This window comes from Stomoxys calcitrans, chromosome 4 (genome assembly GCF_963082655.1).
Source record: "Stomoxys calcitrans chromosome 4, idStoCalc2.1, whole genome shotgun sequence".
Taxonomy (NCBI): Eukaryota; Metazoa; Arthropoda; class Insecta; order Diptera; family Muscidae; genus Stomoxys; species Stomoxys calcitrans.
In genome coordinates, this window is record NC_081555.1 from 168,637,964 (window position 1) to 168,660,546 (window position 22,583).

The window sequence follows — 22,583 nt, forward strand, 5'->3', positions numbered from 1 at the left end:
AATCGGTTAAAAAATAAAGCATTTATGGGCTTCAGACCCTTAATCGGGAGATCGGCCTATATGGCAGCTATATCTAAATATAGTCCAATCTGAACCATATTGGGTCAGATGTTGGGAGGCCTTAACCTACTCACTGTTTGAAATTTCAACGAAATCGGTTAAAAAATAAAGCTTTTATGGGCTTCAGACCCTTAATCGGGAGATCGGCCTATATAGCAGCTATATCTAAATATAGTCTGATTTGAACCACATTTGGGTCATATGTTAGGAGCCCTAAAAATACTCACTTTTTAAATTTCAGCGAAATCGGTTGAAAAAAAAGCATTTACGGGCATTAGACCCTTTATCGGCAGATCGGTCTATATAGCAGCTATATCCAAATATGGTCCGATATGGCCCGTTCAAGAACTTAGCCAGTGTGCTTCAAAAAAAAGGTATATGTGCCAAATTTCAGCTCAATATCTCAATTTTTGAAGGCTGCAGAGTGATACAGCCCCCATATAGACCGATCCGCCGAATTAGGGTCTTAGGCCCATAAAAGCCACATTTATTACCCAATTTGGGTAATAAATGTGGCTTGAGACAGTGAGTTGCGTTGGGCCCTTAAACATCCTTCTTCAATTTGGCTCAGATCGGTTCAGATTTGGATATATCTGCCATATTGACCGATTTCTTGATTTAAGGTTTTGGGCCCATAAAATGCTCATTTATTGTCCGATGTCGCCGACATTTGGGACAGTGAGTTTAGTTAAGCCCCTTGACATCCTTCTTCAATTTGGCTCAGATCGGTTCAGATTTGGATATAGCTGCCATATTGACCGATTTCTTGATTTAAGGTTTTGGGTCCATAAAGAGTGAATTTATTGTCCGACGTCACCGGAATTTGGGACTGTGAGTTAAGTTAAGCCCCTCGATATACTTCTGCAATATGGCACAGATGGTTCCAGATTTGGATATAGCCGCCATACAGACCTCATCTCTCGATTTAAGTTTTTGAGCCCATAAAAGGCCCAGTTATTGTCCGATGTCGCCGAAAATTGGGACAGTGAGTTGTGTTAGGCCCTTCAACATCCTTTCTTAATTTGGCCCATATCGGTGCAGATTTGGATATAGCTGTCATATAGACCGATCTCTCGATTTAATACTTTGGGCCAATAAAAGGCGCATTTATTAGTCGATCTCGCCGAAATTTGGAACAGTGCGTTGTGTTAGGCCCTTTAACATCCTTCCTTAATTTGGCCCATATCGGTCCAGATTTGGATATAGCTGTCATATAGACCGATCTCTCGATTTAATGCTTTGGGCCCATAAAAGGGGCATTTATTGTCCGATGTAGCCGAAATTTGGGACAGTGAGTTATGATAGGCCCTTTAACATCTTTCCTTAATTTGCCCATATCGGTCCAGATTTGGATATAGCTGTCATATAGACCGATCTCTCGATTTAATGCTTTCGGCCCATAAAAGGCGCATTTATTATCCGATGCCGTCGAAATTTAGGACAGTGCGTTGCGCTAAGCTCTTCAACAACTTTCTGCAATTTGGCTTAAATCGGCCCAGATTTGGATATAGCTGCCATATAGACCATAAAAGGCCCATTTGCAGACCAATGTTTGAATGCTCGCCCATGCCGCCAAACACCTTGGTTCGAACCCCGGCATAAACATCAGAAAAACCAGTAAGGAAGGGCAAAAGTCGGGCGGTGCCGACTGTATAATACCCTACATCTACCCCATAAGTACAATATGGGACCTATATCCAATTCTGAACCAATTTTGATGGACCTCGGCGAGCAAATCTGTTCAAACTGTAAAAACTACGGTTGACAAATGACAACATTATGGAAAATAACCCAAAATCTGACGAACGTATATATGAGAGCTATATCCAAATCTGAACCTATTCCGAGCAAACTCATCTCAGATAATGTGGTAGTCGTCGAGGAAAGCGTTGTGCAAAATTTTGGCAAGAGTGGTCAATAAATGTTCTTGCAGTGGCTTTAGGAGTGAAAATCGGGAGATATATACATATGAGAGCTATATCTAAATCTGAACCGATTTCCATGAAATTCACCAGTAATGTCGACAGTCATAAAAAAAACCTTTATGCTAAATTTCGAGAGAATCGGTTAACAAAAGAACATATATCTAAATCCGAACCGATTTTAACCTAACTCTATGTACATTGTGGTAGTCATTGAGGAAAGCTTTGAGCAATATTTTGGCAAGATTGATCAATAAATGCGCTTGCAGTGGCTCTAGGAGTGAAAATCGGGAGATATATACATATGAGAGCTATATCTAAATCTGAACCGATTTCCATGAAATTCACCAGTAATGTTGACAATCATAAAAAAATCCTTCCTGCTAAATTTCGAGAGAATCGGTTAACAAATGACCATTTTATTGCAATATTACTGGAAATCGGACGAACATATATATGGGAGCTATATCTAAATCTGAACCGATTTTAACCTAACTCTATGTACATTGTGGTAGTCATCGAGGAAAGCGTTGAGCAATATTTTGGCAAGATTGGTCAATAAATGTGCTTGCAGTGACTCTAGGAGTGAAAATCGGGAGATATATACATATGAGAGCTATATCTAAATCTGAACCGATTTCCATGACATTCACCAGTAATGTCTAGAGTCATAAAAAAATCCTTCCTACCAAATTTCGAGAGAATCGGTTAACAAATGATCATTTTATTGCATTAGTACTGCAAATCGGACGAACATATATATGGGAGCTATATCCAGATCTGAACCGATTTCGAGCAAGCTCCTCAGATACTGTGGCAGTCATCGAGGAAAGCGTTTAGCAAAATTTTGGCAAGAGTGGTCAATAAATGTGCTTGCAGTGGCTCTAGGAGTGAAAATCGGGAGATATATCCATATGAGAGCTATATCTAAATCTGAACCGATTTCCATGATATTCACCAGTAATGTTGACAGTCATACAAAAATCCTTCATACTAAATTTCGAGAGAATCGGTTAACAAATGACCATTTTATTGCATTATTTCTGCAAATCGGACGAACATATATATGGGAGCTATATCCAGATCTGAACCGATGTTTTCCAATTTCAATAGGCTTCGTCTCTAGGCCGAAAAACATGCATGTACCAAATTTGAAGACGATCGGATGAAAACTGCGACCTGTAGTTTGTACACAAATTAATATGGACAGACGGACAGACGGACGGACAGACGGACGGACAGACGGACGGACAGACGGACGGACAGACGGACGGACAGACGGACGGACAGACGGACGGACAGACGGACGGACAGACGGACGGACAGACGGACGGACAGACAGACGGACGGACAGACGGACGGACAGACGGACGGACAGACGGACGGACAGACGGACGGACAGACGGACGGACAGACGGACGGACAGACGGACGGACAGACGGACGGACAGACGGACGGACAGACGGACGGACAGACGGACGGACAGACGGACGGACAGACGGACGGACAGACGGACGGACAGACAGACAGACGGACGGACAGACAGACGGACATAGCTAAATGGAATCAGAAAGTGATTCTGAGTCGATCGGTATCAATGGGCCTATTCCTCTTCCTTTTGGGTGTCACAAACTAATTCACTAAGTTATAATACCCTGTTCCACAGTATAATTATCAGCGGTGGTTATCCCCTTACTAATACTGGCTACATTTGTGAGGTATTCTGCCGTGTTAAAACTTTTCTACCAATTGATCCTTTATGTTAAACGCACTGTACTCATTGATATGAGAGAGGTATCCCTTGTTCCTTAAATGGAATTTTCATGGGAGATTTAGTAGAGCATAAGGTTTATGTAGGTGAAATGATGCATACATGTCACATTCATACTCTCTTCATACCCACTACAAAAACGGTGGATTTTAGTTGCTAAGCCTATTGATGACACAATTCTTATCTGATTTGGTTGGATTTTGCACAATGATTTCTATGACCTCCAAACATCCGATCTTTGTTCAGCTTTACATCCCATATATCTGCCTTCATCTCAATTTGACTTTTTGAGCGTTTCTACTGCAAGCAATTCCTAAGAGTCAGCACGACAGAACTTGGCATGTTTTGACTTCCCTTTATTTTGAATGACACTCTCGTATCTGTGCATTATATGCGCAATGTCTTATATTGGACAACAATCTACAATTTATAGCCACCACACATAACACAGATGCAACGATACACACGATGCACACTAACACATACACACACACACAACTATTCACATGGCTTGACATTTGCAAAGGATGGATGAAAACATTAAAAGAAGATTATTGTCATAATGCGAAATAAATTTAATTAAAATCTTTATTGCTTGTCTTAATGATACACAAAATAGGCAACAGCAACAGCAACTGCGACTTCAACAATAACAACACCTGCAACAAATGCTAGTTAATTAAAATATTGATCAGTCAAATGGAAATATAAGGGTCCCCAATTTTGGTATAAGCTTCAAGAGAAAAGCAAACCAAGGGCCAACAATTATATGAATCGAGTATAATGAAAAACCTCAAATGGATTTTCCCAGCTAATTTCAAGGTAATAATTCCATGGCTATACCAAAAATGCCTAATTGCTATATTTGAACAATCAACCTATGTGGGCGTTTTCATTGCCAGTTCTCTCCCTCCCTTCCTATTAATGTCTTCATTAAAATAACATAACTTTTTAATCATAATGAACCCCTCAGATATTGTATTGAATTTTAAGAAAATAGAAGGGAAAAAGCTCAAGTATTAGAAAAATCTATGTTATATTCATACCAGCACCACTACAAACACAAATAAACCCAACACACCTGTGCCACTTAACTTTATTTCCGCTGCTTGCAGCAGCCTTAATCCGGTTTCCTTTACGAACTTCCTGTTGTGTTTTTGTGATTTTAGAAATGCTTCATTATTTTCGCCTCTTTCATCGAAAAGGAAGCTGGGAGGGTGGGCATTTTTTTTTTGTAGCTGCCTTTTGAGAAAAAATGGAGTATTTTCTTTACTTTGTGCTTTGGAGCTTTTTTGTTTTTCTTTTGCTCCTCACCATTTATCCATTTTCTTCAGGCCAAACTTCCGCCATCCATTAAAGATCATTAAAAATTTAATATTCTTCATTATTCCAATCTTTATTTGTGCCAAGGATTAAGCTGCCTTTGCTGGCCTTGCTATGTAAGTTGATGTTGTTGTTGATGTTTTTTTTTTCCACTTCCCTTTGGCATTTTTGGGGAAATTCCTTTGAACTTTATTTGAATTTCATTATTTTTTCTGATCCTTCCTAAACTTAAACACAAATACACCACCAAGCTATGTGGTCTAAGAGGGTGGTACAAAATGTCTGTCTGCTGAATGCCTATACCAAAGGCAACACTTATGGCCTACTCCAAGTTTGCTAAGTAAATGACTGAAGTGGACCACCCAAAAACGAGCATCCACAATGTCTGGATTTTTTTTTCACTGTTTTTCTTTAGTATAACCTGAATTGCCTTAAAGATTTATTTTTTGGTAAGAGGGGGAAAAAAACTTTGTTTATTAACAAGCATTTATTTTCGTTTTTTGATTTTCAACTTCACCTTGAAATTATTTGCCATGGTTTATTGGTTTTTGATTTGTCTGCAAACATTTGGACGATAACAGAAAATCAAATCAATAACAAACAAGTAAAAAGGCATTAAGTTCGGCCGGGCCGAACTTTGGATACCCACCACCTGGGGTATATATAAAAACCCCCTTTCGTTACAATCCGTTGAAAATTGGACAACTTATGCAACCAAATTCGACACGGATATTGAGTAGTCTTATAAATATAAGTCACTGTTATTTCAAATTTCAATAAAATCTGGTAATGAATAAAGTTTTTACGAGCTTCAGACCCTTAATCGGCACATCGATCTATATGGCAGCTATATCTTAATACAGTCCGATCTTTACCATATTTGGGGTCAGATGGTGGGTGGCCTAAAACTACTTACTGTATCAAATTTCAGCGAAATCGGATAAAAAATAAAGCTTTTACACGCTTCAGACCCTTTATCACTTACAACAACTATATGATTTAATTCGGTTCATAATCTGGTATAGATGTCATATAAACCGATCTTGGATGTTGACTCCTTGAGCCTTAAGAGGGCGCAATTTTCATCCGATTTATGTGAAATTTTGCATGAGGTATTTTGTTATGATTTCCAATAACTGTGCTAAGTATGGTTTAAATCGGTTCATAATCTGATATAGCTGTCATGTAAACCGATCTTGGATCTTGACTTCTTGAGCCTCTAGAGGGCGCAATTCTCATCCGATTTGGCCTTCAACATACGTATCCAATATGGTCTGAATCAATCAATAGATTGATACAGCTCCCATAAAAACCTATCTCCCGATTTTGCTTCTTAAGCCCATACAAGGCGCAATTTTTATCCGAATGAACTAAAATATTACACAATGACTTCTACAATGTTCAGCATAACAGTTCTTATTCAATATTTTTTTTTTTTTTGCCTAAAAAGAGATACCGCGCTTAGAACTCGACAAATGCGATCCATGGTGGAGGGTATATAATATCGACCCGGCCGAACTTAGCATGCTCTTACTTTTTTTTTTGCCGAAAAAACTTGTGAGAATTCTTTCTTAATGTCAATTTTTTCTTATTTCCCTAATTTTTAATCAAGCATTCTTGCTAATCACATTTAATAAGATTTAATATCATTTTCATATGATTAAAAGGTTATTTTTACGGATTAATTTTGAATACATAAACGCTTATATGACTAACGCACACAATCATGTGAATATTTGCACATATTTGCATATGGTATACTTATGGCCTCTGCTTCAACTGTGCCTAGATTTATGGGTGTGAGTGAGAAATGTTTTCGTGTATGCATGTGTGTGGATTACTCTTCAAATATGCGTTCGTTTATAAATCCTCAATAAACAAATTGATATTAGAAATTGAATTGTGATTGTCGTTGCCGTCGCCAATGTCGATGTCGCTGTCGCTGTCCTTGGCACTTTTTGTATTCTCTGTTGCCAAAGCATCGAATTTCTGCAATGAATAACAAATATTTGCTCAAAGACAAATATTCACAATTAAATTCTGTTTTTATTAGATAAACAATCGATGTACAAAAACACATACTCAAACACATTCTAATAAATAGCAAGCAAACGAGCCATGGAAACTCCTTATACGTTATGTCTATGTATTGAGGCATTCATTATAATTTGCTTTTTTTTGCTTCACTGCCACTGCAGCGCAGCGACTGTTGATCATCGACAAACACAGTATCTGCTATGGCATACGCAAGCCAGAAAGGACATAGGACACATACGAATGTCAAATTTTGAGATCACGATAGGATAAAATTCTAAAATTCCGTAGATATATTACAAACCTTTTATAACTAAATTCCTACAAACCAAAACCAAATCAAATGAAAATCTTGCAAAATGCAAAATCCCATGATAGCCGGTTGTACGCCCTGGATTAACCCGATGGAATCATAATCGGCAAGGACTGACGCCTCAGTGTACGTGTTCGTTCTTTCTTCGTCATGGGACAGGCATATGCCCTCTCCGCGCGCTTCTGGTCCGTGCCGGGATTGAAAAGAACCATGGACCCTGGTGCTGTTCGATTTGCCAGAATCGCCTCCATCATTGGTCGGTGTCGGTGAGGTGTAACCGGTGCATGGAGAGGGTACATCTTGCTCTGGCCTTATATAACTACGAGAGTATAGCCACACTGAATACGTTGCAAGGTGCTATAGCGAGGTGCATAGACAGCAGTGGGTAACAAGCGTCCTCGTCGTCGGACTATGTGACCCCCCGACCTCTCCCGTGTAGCAATATACGCACCAGCAGCATCCCAGCCCCAATATTGCTAGGCCAGTGCCGGGAAGTGTATCCTTTTGCAATGGAATTACAACGGTCTCCGAGGCAAGATCGACGAGATTGTGGATTTTATGAGTCGTAAGAACATACTGGTTGCATCGATCCAGGAGACAAAGCTGGCCAACACAGTTGTCATGGATACAACTACGTTAGGATCCCTTAAGGAGTAGGGGTAGGGATTGGCCTACCGCTATTCCTTAGCGCCTGCACTTGGCGCTAGTGACCCCTACACCATCATGGGGATAGCAATCAGGTCCGGTGCTAACGAGATAGAGCCATACAACGTGAACATACCACCGGTTGGTAACTGTGTCCCAATTAATGGCCAGACTGACAAACCCCGCATAAGTGGACTACAGTCTGGCCATAATCGTCTGGTTCTAGAGATCGGTCTATATGGCGGGTATATCCAAATCTAGTTCGATCTGAGCCAAATTGAAGAAGACTGTCGAAGGGCCCAGCACAACTCACTGTCTCAAATTTCAGAGAAATCGGGCAATAAATGTGCCTTTTATGGGTCCAAAACCTTAAATCGAGAGATCGGTCTACTGAAGATTTGATGGCAGATATCTTCAGATTTCTTGCTGCGAAATATGAGAAAGTTCGTTGAGGCAAATGTTCAACCTACAGCAGATGTCAACAATGGGTGGGGGGCCTGATGCCATGTTCGTACAATCGTCGGCATATGATATGATCTCTATGCTGTTTGGAGGGGGTGGAATGGAGGATAGGTAGAGGTTAAACAGTGCCCTCACCCCACCACTGAGATATCTCCAAGGTGGGGTGATATCTCCGGCACTATTTAAACTCTAACTATCTTCCATTCCACCCCCTTTCAGTAAGCATAGAGACCGCATCATAAGCGGACGATTGTACGATCATGGCATCAGGCCCCCCACCCATTGTTGACATCTGCGATAGGTTGAACGTCTCTCGATTTAAGTTTTTGTGGATATAAAAGGCGCATTTATTATCCGATTTCGCCGAAATTTGGAATAGTGAGTTGTGTTTGACCCTTCGACATTCTATTTCAATTTGACTCAGATCGGTTCAGATTTGGATATAGCTCCCATATAGACCAATCTGTCGATTTAAGGTTTTGGAGCCATAAAATGCGCATTTATTGTCCGATGCCGTCGAAATTTGGGACAGTGAGTTTTTTGAGGCCCTTCGACATCCCTCTTCAAATTGGCCCAGATCGGTCCGGATTTGGATATAGCTGCCATATAGACCGATCTCTCGATTTAAGGTTTTGAGCCCATAAAAGGCGCATTTATTGTCCGATATCGCCGAAATTTGGAACAGTGATTTGTGTTATAGACCAATCTGTCGATTTAAGGTTTTGGAGCCATAAAAGGCGCATTTATTGTCGGATGTCACCGAAATTTGGGACAGTGAGTTGTTTGAGGCCCATCGACATCCCTCTTCAATTTGGCCCAGATCGGTCCGGATTTGGATAAAGCTGCCATATAGACCGATCTCTCGATTTAAGGTCTTGGCCCCTTAAAAGGCGCATATATAATCCGATTTCACTTAAATTTGACATAGTGACTTATGTTAGGCTTTTCGACATACGTGTCGTATATGGTTCAGATCGGTTTATTTTTTTACCCACCACCACTGGATTGGGGATATACTTATCTAGTCATTCCATTTGAAGCACTTCTAAATATTCATCTGAAACCCCATAAAGTTTATATATTCTTGATTGTCTCGACATTCTGAGTCGAACTTGCAGTGTCCGTCTGACCATTCGTCTGTCGAAATCGCGGTAGCGATCGAATGCTTGAAGTAAGCCGCTTAAAATTTTGCATAGATACTTACTATTGATGTAGGTCGTTAGAAATTGCAAACGGGCCATATCGGTATATCATATATCAGATTTGGATATAGCCACCATATAAATTGATCCCCGGATTTGGCTTCTTGAACCCTTATAAGCCTCAATTTTCATTCCATTTGGATGAAATTTGGACCAAAGACTTGTGTTTTGACTTTCAATATCCACGCTGAGTATGATTTGAATTCGTCTTTAAACAGATATAGCCCCCATATAAACCGATCCCCGGATTTGACTTCTTCAGCCTTTAGAAGCCTAAATTTGCTTCTAATTCGACTGAAATTTGGCCCAAACCCCTATCTTGTGATTTACAACATGAGTGCCAAGTTTTATGCGAATCGGTCAATATGGTGATATAGGCCCCCCCTAAGTACCGATATCCTGATATGACTTTTTGAGACCAAAACAATTCATATACAAACTCAGTTAATAAGGGTATATTTTTAGCTGAATCCATGGTGGTGGTGGTACCCAAGATTCGGCCCGGCCAAACTTAGCGCGCTTTTTCTTGTTTATGTCTAATTTAACTTTCATAAGCTTTCAGTTTTAATCTTTAAATTTTATTTAATTTGATTCTTGTATCAGTTTAAGACCATGATCCATTTGACACCTCCCGCTGATGATATTTCTTGGTCGAAATTGAAATCGCTATTCGGGAAACCAGTCAAATGCTTCTAGCAAACAACACATTTTTGCTGACTTTTAAATGGCCCCATAGACACTTTCCCGAATATTGATATCAAATTCGTGCTTAACTCCCAAAGACCTTTCATTTGAGCCCCATATTGCTATGGTCGTAAATTTGTCCCCTATTGGGGGATGTTTTAGGTGAGAGGTGGCCCCCCAAACATTTGGTCCCATATTCGGATATCAGATTCATATTCTACATTTAAATACCTTTTATTTAAGCCCCATATTGCTATGGTCGTAAATTTGTCCCTTTGGGGATGTTTTAGGTGAGAGATGGCCCCCCATATTTGGATATCAGATTCGTATTCTACTCGCAAATACCTTTCATTTGAGTCCCATATTGCCATGGTCGACAAATATGTCCGATTTAGGGGTGTGGGTGGGGCTTGGGGTGGTCCCCCTAGCACTTGGTCCGACAATTGGATATCAGATACGTTTTCTCATCCTAAATACCTTTCATTTGAGTCCCATATTGTCGTGATTGGCCTAAATATATGTTAGGTAGGTTTTAGGGTGGGGCAGCCCCCCTAGGTACCCCATCCGAAATTTAGGGTACTATATGAGAGCACAAAAAATTCGCTTGAATCGCACCACCCATCTCCGATATCTGGCGTTTCTGAAAATTAGGCTAAGGGGGAGGGTCCACCCCCCTTCAGATATCAAAAAATTTAGTACCCTATTTTCACCACGGCATCATTATGCAGCATCTGTGAAAATTTCAGGAAAATCGGTTCAGCCGTTTCTGAGTCTATAAGGAACACACAAACATACAAATAAACGAACAAACACAAATTGATTTTTATATATAAGAAGATATCCGTGGTTATTGCATATCCTCGATTTGACTTGTTTTTTTTTTCGTTACACTCTATTGTCCTCACACTCACACGCATAAACATTATTCTGAATATGTTTGGAATGTTTCCTTTACTTTTTCGTTTCATTTTGGAAAATCGAAGGAATTTAATTGCAGTCACGATTTCACAGAATTCTCTTACCCACACAAACAGATTAAACACACACACTCGCTACCTCCCTACACAAAAACCCACTGCAGTCATGAATAGCAAAGCAAACAAAGATACCCAAATATGCGTGTGGGGCTATATTAACACATACACCGACACACCCACACACACATGGCATATGTGCTCACTCAAATAAATTCTTTAGCACCATTAGAAAATATTTACTCATACTTAGGCGAAAACAAGAGGTTATGGCGGTTCAATACCAATACCAATACCAACACAAACAGCAAATATCTTCCTCTTGTCTGTATGAGTTCAAATTTTATGAATTATTTAAATATTTCACATGTGTGTTTTTTGTTGCTTTTGCCTAAAGGAGGTGCTAGGGAGACGGGGTGTTTTAAGAAATTTCAATACCGTGGGTTGTTGTTCTTTAGAGGGTGTTGAATTATTAAATTTACTTAACACATAATCAAATATTTTTGGCATCGAAATTGATGATGGCGGCTTTTGGTGAAATGGGCTACAAGTTACTAGGGTGTTTGAGGAGGAATGGGACACCAGGTCATTGAACAATTGAGTGAATGTTAGGAATGTGTGCAAATTCAATTATCCCGAAGCTTAAAATTATTATTCATAATCTTAGTCACATATGAGACCATATTTTTAAATATTCATATGAATGGCCTTAATTGCTACAGACAATGGGACAAAGTTGAGAAATAAGAAAAGACACTCATAAGAAAGAAAGAAAACATAATCAAAGAAGAAGATTATAAAATTGCTTTTAAAAAAATTGGTATAATTTTATTTTCGAATTTTTTGCCTTTTAAAATTCCAAAAATACCCTAAACAACAACTTTCCTTGAAAATAATTATTTCATATCTTCTCTCCCACAGGCCAAAAATAAATCCCTTAAAAATATCCCATTAAAAAATGACTAACTAATCCCAATAAATTAACAAATAAACATGGGATTTCCAAATGAAGAATAAGTTGTAACAAAAACCTTAAAAAATTTAATGAAAACAAAATCCACCAGTGACCCAAGTAATCCTTCTGTAAATTTCATAAAAAAAAACGACTTGTCTACAAATGCTTAAAAAAAGGATACAGTTTTTAATCCACTCAACAACTTTTGTAACAACTGACAAAAATTTCAAAAACACACACACAACTCTAAAGGAAATTCGAATCGAAATTATGGGCCACTTTAAAATGTCACAGGGAATTAAAAAACTAAGGCAAAATGCAACCCTCGCTATTTTCAAAAAAAGAACTGAAAAAAAATTCAAATAAATGACTTCAAGTTTGGGGATGAAATACCTAAATGGTCAGTGCTAGTGCGTTATTCCTCAGTCATTATGGCATGGTGGTGGTGCATTTTAAAACCCCTAACGAAAAACGACACTTTTAATGAGCAATTGTCAACGCAAGATGATGGCTAGAAAGACCCCAAGTAAAAAAATCTTAGGAAATTATTTCGTTCCCCTCTTAGTCCATGGGTCTTAAATTGAAATCTTCCATGACCGTAAGAAAATGAATGTGAAAAGTCCAACAAAAGGACAAGATTTCTTAACGTATGAGGGGTGGAGGGGAGTAGAAAACAAAATCACTTAGCAAACAGCCAATGATGCGGGGATTTGAATAAACAGTTACGCTGATTTAATTTTCGTTTATAGTGATTCTTTTCTTGTCCTTTGGCTTTGGAAAAATGTATTTTTTTCCTTTTTCATTTTCAAGGTTTAACGATGTTGGGGACATTGGTGATAAGTGAGGTTGGAAGACAAGAGACATTGAATGGCCAGGAGGGAAGTATGAAATAATCTAGAAAACTTCCAGAAATTATATACATGGTGATTAAAAATATTTTGGTAAATTTTAATTTTTATAAAAAACAAGTAAAAAGGCCTTAAGTTCTGCCGGGCCGAACTTTGGATACCCACCACCTCGGGTGTATATGTAAACCCCCTTTCGCCACAATCTGGTGAAAATTGGAGAAATTATGCACCCAAAATTCGGCACGGACATTGAGTGGTCTAATAAATATAAGTCACTGTTGAATTTTGCATTTAAAATTTCGGCAAAATCGGCTAATAAATAAAGCTTTTATGAGCTTCAGACCCTTTATCGGCAGATCGGTCTATATGGCAGCTATATCTAAATATAGTCCGACCTGAACCATATTTAGGTCAGATGTCAGAAGGCTTAAAATATTTTACTGTTGCAAATTTCAGCGAAATCGGGAGATAAATAAAGCTTTTATGGGCTTCAGACCCCCTTATCGGGAGATCGGTATATATGGCAACTATATCTAAATATAGTCCGATCTGAACCATATTTAGGTCAGATGTCGATAGGCTTAAAATAACTCCCTGTTGCAAATTTCAGCAAAATCGGGTAAAAAATAAAGCTTTTATGGCCTTCAGACCCTTCATCGGGAGATCGGTATATATGGCAGCTATATTTAAATATGAACCGATCTTATCCATATTTAGGTCTGATGTCGAGAGGCTTAAAATAACTCCCTGTTGCAAATTTCAGCGAAATCGAATAATAAATAAAGCTTTTATGGGCTTCAGACCCCTTATCGGGAGATCGGTCTATATGGCAGCTATATCTAAATATAGTCCGATCTGAACCATATGGGGGTCAGATGTCGGGAAGCTTAAAATAACCTCCTGTTTTAAATTTCAGCCAAATCGGCTAATAAATAGAGCTTTTATGGGCTTCATACGCTTTATCGGCAAATCGGTCTATATGGCAGCTATATCTAAATATAGTTCGATCTGTATCATATTTAGGTCCGATATTGAGAGGCTTAAAATAACCTCCTGTTTTAAATTTCAGCAAAATCGGATAATAAATAAAGCTTTTATAGGCCTCAGACCCTTTATCAGCTGATCGGTCTATATGGAAGCTATATCTAAATATAGTCCGATCTTATCCATATTTAGGTCAAATGTCGGGAAACTTAAAATAACCCACTGTTGCAAATTTCAGCAAAATCGGGTAATAAATAAAGCTTTTATAGGCCTCAGACCCCTTATCGGCAAATCGGTCTAAATGGCAGCTATATCTAAATACAGTCCGATCTGAACCATATTTTGTTCAGATGTCGGGAGGCTTAAAATAACCTCCTGTTTTCAATTTTCAGCAAAATCGGGTAATAAATAAAGCTTTTGTGGCCTTCAGGCCCTTTATCGGCAAATCGGTCTAAATGGCAGCTATATCTAAATATAGTCCGATCTGTACCATATTTGGGTCAGATGTCGGGAGGCTTAAAATAACCCACTGTTTTAAATTTCAGAGATATCGGTTAAATAATTAAACTTTTATGGGCTTCAGACCCTTTATCGGCAAATCGGTCTATATGGCAGCTATATCTAAATATAGTCCGATCTGTACCATATTTAGGTCAGATGTCGGGAGGCTTAAAATAACTCACCGCTTTAAATTTCAGCGAAATCAGCTAATAAATATAGCTTTTATGGGCTTCAGATTCCTTTATCGGCAAATCGGTCTAAATGGCAACTATATCTAAATATAGTCCGATTTGAACCATATTTTGGTCAGATGTCGGGAGGCTTAAAATAATCTCCTGTTTTCAATTTCAGCCAAATCGGTTAATAAATTAAGCTTTTATGGGCTTTAGACCCCTATCGGGAGATCGGTATATATGGCAACTATATCTAAATATAGTCCGATCTGTACCATATTTACATCAGATTATTAGTTCCGATTTCGAACCAATTTCTTGACGAATGTCTTACAACTGATCGTACCAAAATGGGACCGAATTCGTAGACGGACCGATTTCTCGGCAAATGTCTTACGAAATACGGACGATTTTGCCAACGAATCGTTTCGATTTCGAACCAATTTCTTGACGAATGTCTTACAACTGATCGTACCAAAATGGCACCGAATTCGTAGACGGACCGATTTCTCGGCGAATGTCTTACAAAATGCGGACGATTTTGCCAACGAATCGTTCCGATTTTGAACCAATTTTTCGACGAATGTCTTACAACTGATCGTACCAAAATGGCACCGAATTCGTAGACGGACCGATTTCTCGGCGAATGTCTTACAAAATGCGGACGATTTTGCCAACGAATCGTTCCGATTTTGAACCAATTTTTCGACGAATGTCTTACAACTGATCGTACCAAAATGGCACCGAATTCGTAGACGGACCGATTTCTCGGCGAATGTCTTACAAAATGCGGACGATTTTGCCAACGAATCGTTCCGATTTCGAACCAATTTCTTGACGAATGTCTTACAACTGATCGTACCAAAATGGCACCGAATTCGTAGACGGACCGATTTCTCGGCAAATGTCTTACAAAATGCGGACGATTTTGCCGACGAATCGTTCCGATTTCGAACCAATTTCTTGACGAATGTTTTACAACTGATCGTACCAAAATGGCACCGAATTCGTAGACGGACCGATTTCTCGGCGAATGTCTTACAAAATGCGGACGATTTTGCCAACGAATCGTTCCGATTTCGAACCAATTTCTTGACGATTGTCTTACAACTGATCGTACCCAAAATGGCACCGAATTCGTAGACGGAAAATGAATCAGACAAAACGCACACGTCGCACAGAAATCGTTACGATTTCGTTCTTTAATGTCGGAACAAAAAAAAATAAATTCCCTCAAACTTGTCGAACCGATTTCCTTCCGGATTTGGTACGAATTGTCGTATGTTTCGTACATCTATGTGCAGACATGTAAGAAGACAGACAAAGTCGGATCAAGCTGTTAGCTGGGTTATGAAGTCATCAGTGCAGCCGGTAGGATTCCTCCAGATCATCGGTTTCTAGTGGGGAATCTGGTGAACCAGCGGAACTTTGAAGAGGGTTCACCCACACAAATGATGAGCTGCGAGTATGGATGAGACATCTTTTAGCTGCGCTTTGCATCAGTAGAATGTATTGATACCTCCAAAAAGCTCGTCGGAAGTATCCGCACACGCTGGTAGGGCACAAAGCTCGACCTGGTGAAAATGAGGGACATCTCCAAGCACACAAAGACGACAGTCTTCAATAAATGGTGGGCAGCAAATTGGCAACGTTACGCATGTTGGGGTTCTTAGGTAAGCAAAACCAAGGTTTGGCCGCGAAGAAATGGAAGGTCTTTCACAGGAAGGAGACTACTTTTGTGGGGGTCCTGGTGGAAATGATGGACCTAGTGAAAATGATGAACCTGGTGAAAATTATGGACATCTCCCAGCTCACAAAGGCAATGGTCTACATTAAGAGATGGGCAGCAAATTCGCAACGTTACTCATGTTGGGATTCTTAGGCAAGCAAAACCAAGGTTTGGCCGCTAAGAAATGGAAGGTCTTTCACAGGGAGAAGAAGGAGGAAGGGACCACCTTTGTGGGGCGCATTGATCAAGTCTTCGTGACAAGACTTAAGGTGTGGAGTTCCATGAGGGCAAGGCTGTCTTTTTCAAGCTTGGGAAGACTAGGAAACGCAAGAATCCCCATATTGAGACATCAGGCGGTGCAGTGACTCAATACCGCCTAACTAACAGGGGGACAATGACGAGACCACCAATGGCTCTCTTGTTATTGGGAAGACCAATCTTAGTCTTCCCAATATCATATGATCCTAATATAACAACATCAGACAGAACAGGAACGGGAAACTCAATACAGCCTAACTAAAAGGGACACGACTATAAAAAAAAAAGATCGTCGACTCTCTCAAGTAGACTATGTGACCATCACCCACATCCAAGAGATCAGCACCGACATTCTCAAGATGGGAAAGACATCTGCCAAATCCTTAATATTGCAACATCAGGCAGGGCAGAGTTAGGTGGCTCAATACAGCGTGACAAATAGGAAGTCGACGATGAGACCGACTTCCAGGAAGCCTTTTTACTGGAGGACTAAGCCAAGTTACTGAAGGACCAATGATTGAAGTCATTCAGATAAACCTCCACCGGAGCGAGACAACTACACATGCTCTGAAGGAGAAAATCAGCAAGGGCAATATCTATTGGTTGCCCAAAAAGTAATTGCGGATTTTTTAAAAGAGAGTAAAGGCATTTTTCATAAAACTTAGAATTAACTTTAATCAAATATCCTTTTTTACACTTTTTTTCTAAAGCAAGCTAAAAGTAACAGCTGATAACTGACAGAAGAAAGAATGCAATTACAGAGTCACAAGCTGTGAAAAAATTTGTCAACGCCGACTATATGAAAAATCCGCAACTACTTTTTGGGCAACTCAATATATTGCCTTAATTCAGAAGCCATGGACGACCTGCAACAAAGTTTCTGGACTGAACCATATCAACTATCAATTTTTCTATGCTAACACTGGTACTCGGCCGAGGATCTGCGTAATTTGTCATAAAAATGTAAATTATTTATATCCCCAACAGCGATAAGACAGGAAGACGGTGGAGCATGCCTGACATCACTTTATCTGCTTTTCGACTCTCCGACACCGCCACCCACATCGGAGCTTCAACGGCTTGTGAGGAAGGCAAACCAGACAAGAAATGAGGTACCAATAGGGTGCGATGCGAACTCTCACCATATTTCGTGGGGCAGCACCAACATTAATAAGCGGGGTCAAACCTTGGCAGAATTCTTGAATACTTAAACATTCGATTGTCAAGGCACAGAGGACATCGACGACAATGTCAAAAGGATTACGACTGCTTTAGTGGAGTCTTTCGGAGATAGCTGTACTCTTCGAGAAAGGAAAACAGCCCAAGAAAAACCCTGGATGGCCGGGTAGATTCGCAATTGTGGCAAAGAAGTCCGCACTTAAAAACAGAGCATGTCGTAAAAAAACGAAAGTTTATTGGGATGTGTATTGCACACGGCTCAAGTAATACAATAAGATTATCAAAGCGGCAAAATGTACCTTCTGGAAGCATTTTTGCAAACAGGTCGATAGCAATTAAACAATTCATACATCATTTTTTGAGATCTCGTCAAGCTCTTTTTCTAGAGTCTTAAATCATGTCTAGAGTCCTAAGTCATGTCAAAAGTTATGGTCTCCAGAAGTTTGAAAAAAAGCCAAAAGTGGTCAAATTTGACACTCTGTGTCACACCCTGTATTATAGATATGGACCTACATCAGCACTTTCCTGAAAGCCTATGTCCTCCTCTACAAATGTCTAGAAGATTTTGTACCGCTAAGATTAACAGTAAAGAAGTTGTAGATTTATTTTCAATTTTTTTGCCTTTTGGCCTACTGTGCACCGTCAAGATGAAGTTTCTCTCAAAAATCTCTCTCAAAAAGAGAAGACATGGAGGTGAGACAAGAGCCAACGGAAGACATGTTGAGGCTTTTGATGAAAATGCATTTAGCCCAAGATATGACGGGACTCACGGAAACATCCGAATTTTGGAATAATGAGGTTGATCAAAGAATTTATGGTGAAGGAAGCCTTGAGTAGATTTAAATCATTTTAGTCACCCAGACCTAATGGAATATTATCTGAAGCTAAGAAGACCATTGGATTCTAAGTATCTCACAAACTGGTAATTGATCATGCTCTCCATAACCTTGGAAAGTGTCGACCGACTTTCCATAACCTTGGAAAGTCGGTTGTCTCACCCTTCTTGGGGATAGGTTGCACATTCACGATCTTTCAACGCGCCGGGAAAACACCTGCTCAGTAAGCAAAATTGAAAAGATTGCGTAAAGGACGAGCGAGCATCGAAGAACTCTTGCATAGAACAAGTGAATGATATGCCATCCGGGTTGGAGGATTTATTTACGTCGAGATCTGCAAGAACCCTTTTGACTCCATGTGTTCGAAAATATATCTGAGGCATGGAAGAAAGATACGTCTCCAATAACGAGGTTGATCGCTTTCCGACTGGGAAGAATTTCCCGCAAACATGTCAGCCAGCAGGTTAGCCTTATCAACCGGGTCAGTGAATATCTGGTCGTCTTTAATGAGAGTTGGGATAGACGATGAGTTGTCCTTGATTCTTTTCACAAACGACCAAAAATTTTTACTTCCCCTTGCAGAAGCAAGAACTTTGGCACGAAGATGCTGTTCGTGGAAAAACTATTCACGTCTAAGTACACTGACACACGAAGTTCTTGTCTGTTTGCGCGGCAATTCATTACTGGCATTTTTATTTGAACGCCATTTTCTTAATGCCTCCTCTTTCAATCTAACGGCCTTCCTGCACGACTTAACCAGCTTTTGTTTTTCGAAATTATCACAAAATTATCATACTACCCCCTTAATAATCAAAAAAATCAAAGACTAACAAATGGCAATTTCCGAAAAGACTTCAGCCAACGTGACAATGACATGTATCTCAGAGCCACTAATATTATCTTCAGAATAAAGAAAAGATGTTGCTTCCCCTCTATGGTGAAAAAATTCATTCACTCTAGAAGATAAATGGTAGCAACAAGAGTGACAATCTTTCGTTTCCTCAATTTAATTGGCAGCAAATCATGCCGCAATCATTTGGTCGTCTTTCAAAGAAACAAGACTGACTACAACCCCCGCAAAACTGTTTGCCAAGACTGCTAGGTCTCATTTAAAACGTCTGGGTAGCTGAGATTCTTTTTCAATTTCATTTTCTAAGGTTTTTTTTTCCTTTGCTGTTCCCATTTTATTTTCAATAAGGTTCGGTTTTTTTTGGGATTCTTTTGGAGGCATTTTTTGTCTATTTTTGTTGCCATTGTGGTTGTTTCTTGTGTAGTTGTTGTTATTCCTGTTCACTTACCTCTCCCACTGCGGCCTACGAAACGCAAATCATTAAATTTGGCCACTTGATTTTTCATCACTGCCGTACAGTTACGCAATTCGCCACAAAAGTTCTCATCATTGCCAGCACGTATCGTGACAATCGTGCCATCCATCACTTCGCCTAAGGCGAGCACTTTGAAGGCAATGGGCAGAGTTTTGTTGGAACGCCAATGTGTGGGTAGTGTGGTGCAGACCTGAAAAAGGAAGGAAATATTTGATAAAGTCGAATATAAATCATTTATGATAATAATAACAATAAGCAGCATACGCCCACGGGGCGTATGTATGATATTCCCACGCTGATCATTGTGTATCATACGCAACCATGGACAAATGATTGATGGAAAGATCATTGAAATCAAGCAGCTAAGGCGCAAAAAAACATGCCGTGTGAGAATGAGAAGAGAAAACGGAAATGGCAATAGCTGAGGTGTTTGCAAGATTGTGTGCAAAATTTCAAGTTGTCCCGGCGCCTTTTGGTAGGCCCCTAAAGTTGGTCAGCTCTTCGTTTGCGCACCGATATTCAAAATGTTTTGCTATATAGTGATCAAAAATCCCTCCAAAAGAGGCCGCTTGAATTCTTTTATGTCTTTTGTTTGCAACTTTGCACAAGACCTGCTTCGTATTTTGCTATTTACAAAGGCATTTCTGGTTCGATTAGCATTTTTGTATATGGGCACCTCTTCGTTTGTGCACCGAAATTCAAAATGTTTTGCTAGATAGTGATCAAAAATCCCCCCAAAAGAGGCCGCTTGAAGTATTTTATTTCTTTTGTTTGCAGCTTTGCACGAGACCTACTTCGTATTTTGCTATTTACAAAGGCATTTCTGGTTCGATTAGCATTTTTTTATATGATTTGGAATTGTAATAAAGTTTACAACGATTTTGCTGCAAAAAAAAACAGTGAAAAAAAATTTTGTTTTTCGAATTTTTTGGCCAAAAAATTTATTTTTATTGATAAGTCTTTATTGAAAAAACTATCTTTTGCAAATTTTACTTAAACGCACATATTGGGTTGCCCAAAAAGTAATTGCGGATTTTTCATATAGTCGGTCAGCTTGTGACTCTGTAATTGCATTCTTTCTTCTGTCAGTTATCAGCTGTTACTTTCAGCTTGCTTTAGAAAAAAAGTGTAAAAAAGTATATTTGATTAAAGTTCATTCTAAGTTTTTTTAAAAATGCATTTACTTTCTTTTAAAAAATCCGCAATTACTTTTTGGGCAACCCATACAATATGTCCTTTTCAAAAAAAAAAAAATATGGTCCGATTTGGACCAAATACTAATATGTACCAGTCATTGTTCAATTGTGTATAACAAAATATTGGTCTTTTTAGTATCAAATTTTAGTGAAATCGGATTAAAAATGCCCTTTTTATGGGACCAATCGAGATATCCGTCTACATGGCAGCTATATACAAATCTGGACCGATGTGGGCCAAGTTGCAGAAAACTGTCGAGGAGCCTAACACAACGCACTGTCCCAAATCTCTTCGAAATCGGACAATAAAAGCGAATTTTATGGCCCCAAAACCTTAAATCGGGAGATCGGTCTATATGGCAGCTATATTCAAATGTGGACCGATCTGGGCTAAATTGAAGAAGGACGTCGAAGAGCCTAACACAGCTCACTGTCCCAAATTTCGCCGACATCGGACAATAAATGCGCCGTTTTTGGCTCCAAAACCTAAAACCGAGAGATCGGTCTATATGACAGCTATATCCAAATCTGAACCGATCTGGGCCACATTGAAGAAGGACGCCGAAGAGCCTGACTAAACTCACTGCCTCAAATTTCGGCGACATCGGACAATAAATACGCTTTTTATGGCCCAAAACCTTAAATCGAGAGATCGGTCTATATGGCAGCTATATTCAGATCTGAACCGATCTGGGCCATATTGCAGAAGTATATCAAGGGGCTTTACTGAACTCACTGTCCCAAATTTTGGCGACATCGGACAATTAATGGGCCTTTTATGAACCCAAAACTTTAAATCGAGAGATCGGTCTATATGGCAGCTATATCAAAATCTGGACCGATCTGGACCAAATTGAAGAAATATGTCGAAGAGCCTAAGACAACTCACTGCCCAAAATTTCAGCGGATTTTGGATGTGGATTTTATTGGCATAAGGCCTTAAATCGGAGGATCGGTCTATATGGCAGCTATATCCAAATCTGGACCGATCTGGGCTAAATTGACGAAGGATTTCGAAGGGCCTAACACAACTTACTGTCCCAAATTTCAATAAAATCGGATAATAAATGTGGCTTTCATGGGCCCAGGACCCTAAATCCGAGGATCGGTCTACATGGCAGCTATATCCAAATCTGGACCGATATGAACCAAATTGACGAAGAATGTCGAAAGGCCTAACACAACTCACTGTCCCAAATTTCATCAAAA

General features: G+C 39.5%; 1 protein-coding gene across 1 annotated transcript in view; it reads right to left on the reverse strand.

Moving 5' to 3' along the window:
• Positions 1 to 22,583, reverse strand: part of LOC106086784 (uncharacterized) — a 137,983-nt gene that overhangs the window by 110,931 nt on the left and 4,469 nt on the right. The window contains exon 2 of the mRNA XM_013251587.2: positions 20,152 to 20,368. Within this exon, the coding sequence (XP_013107041.2) occupies positions 20,152 to 20,368 (217 nt within the window). The remainder of the gene's footprint in view (positions 1 to 20,151; positions 20,369 to 22,583) is intronic.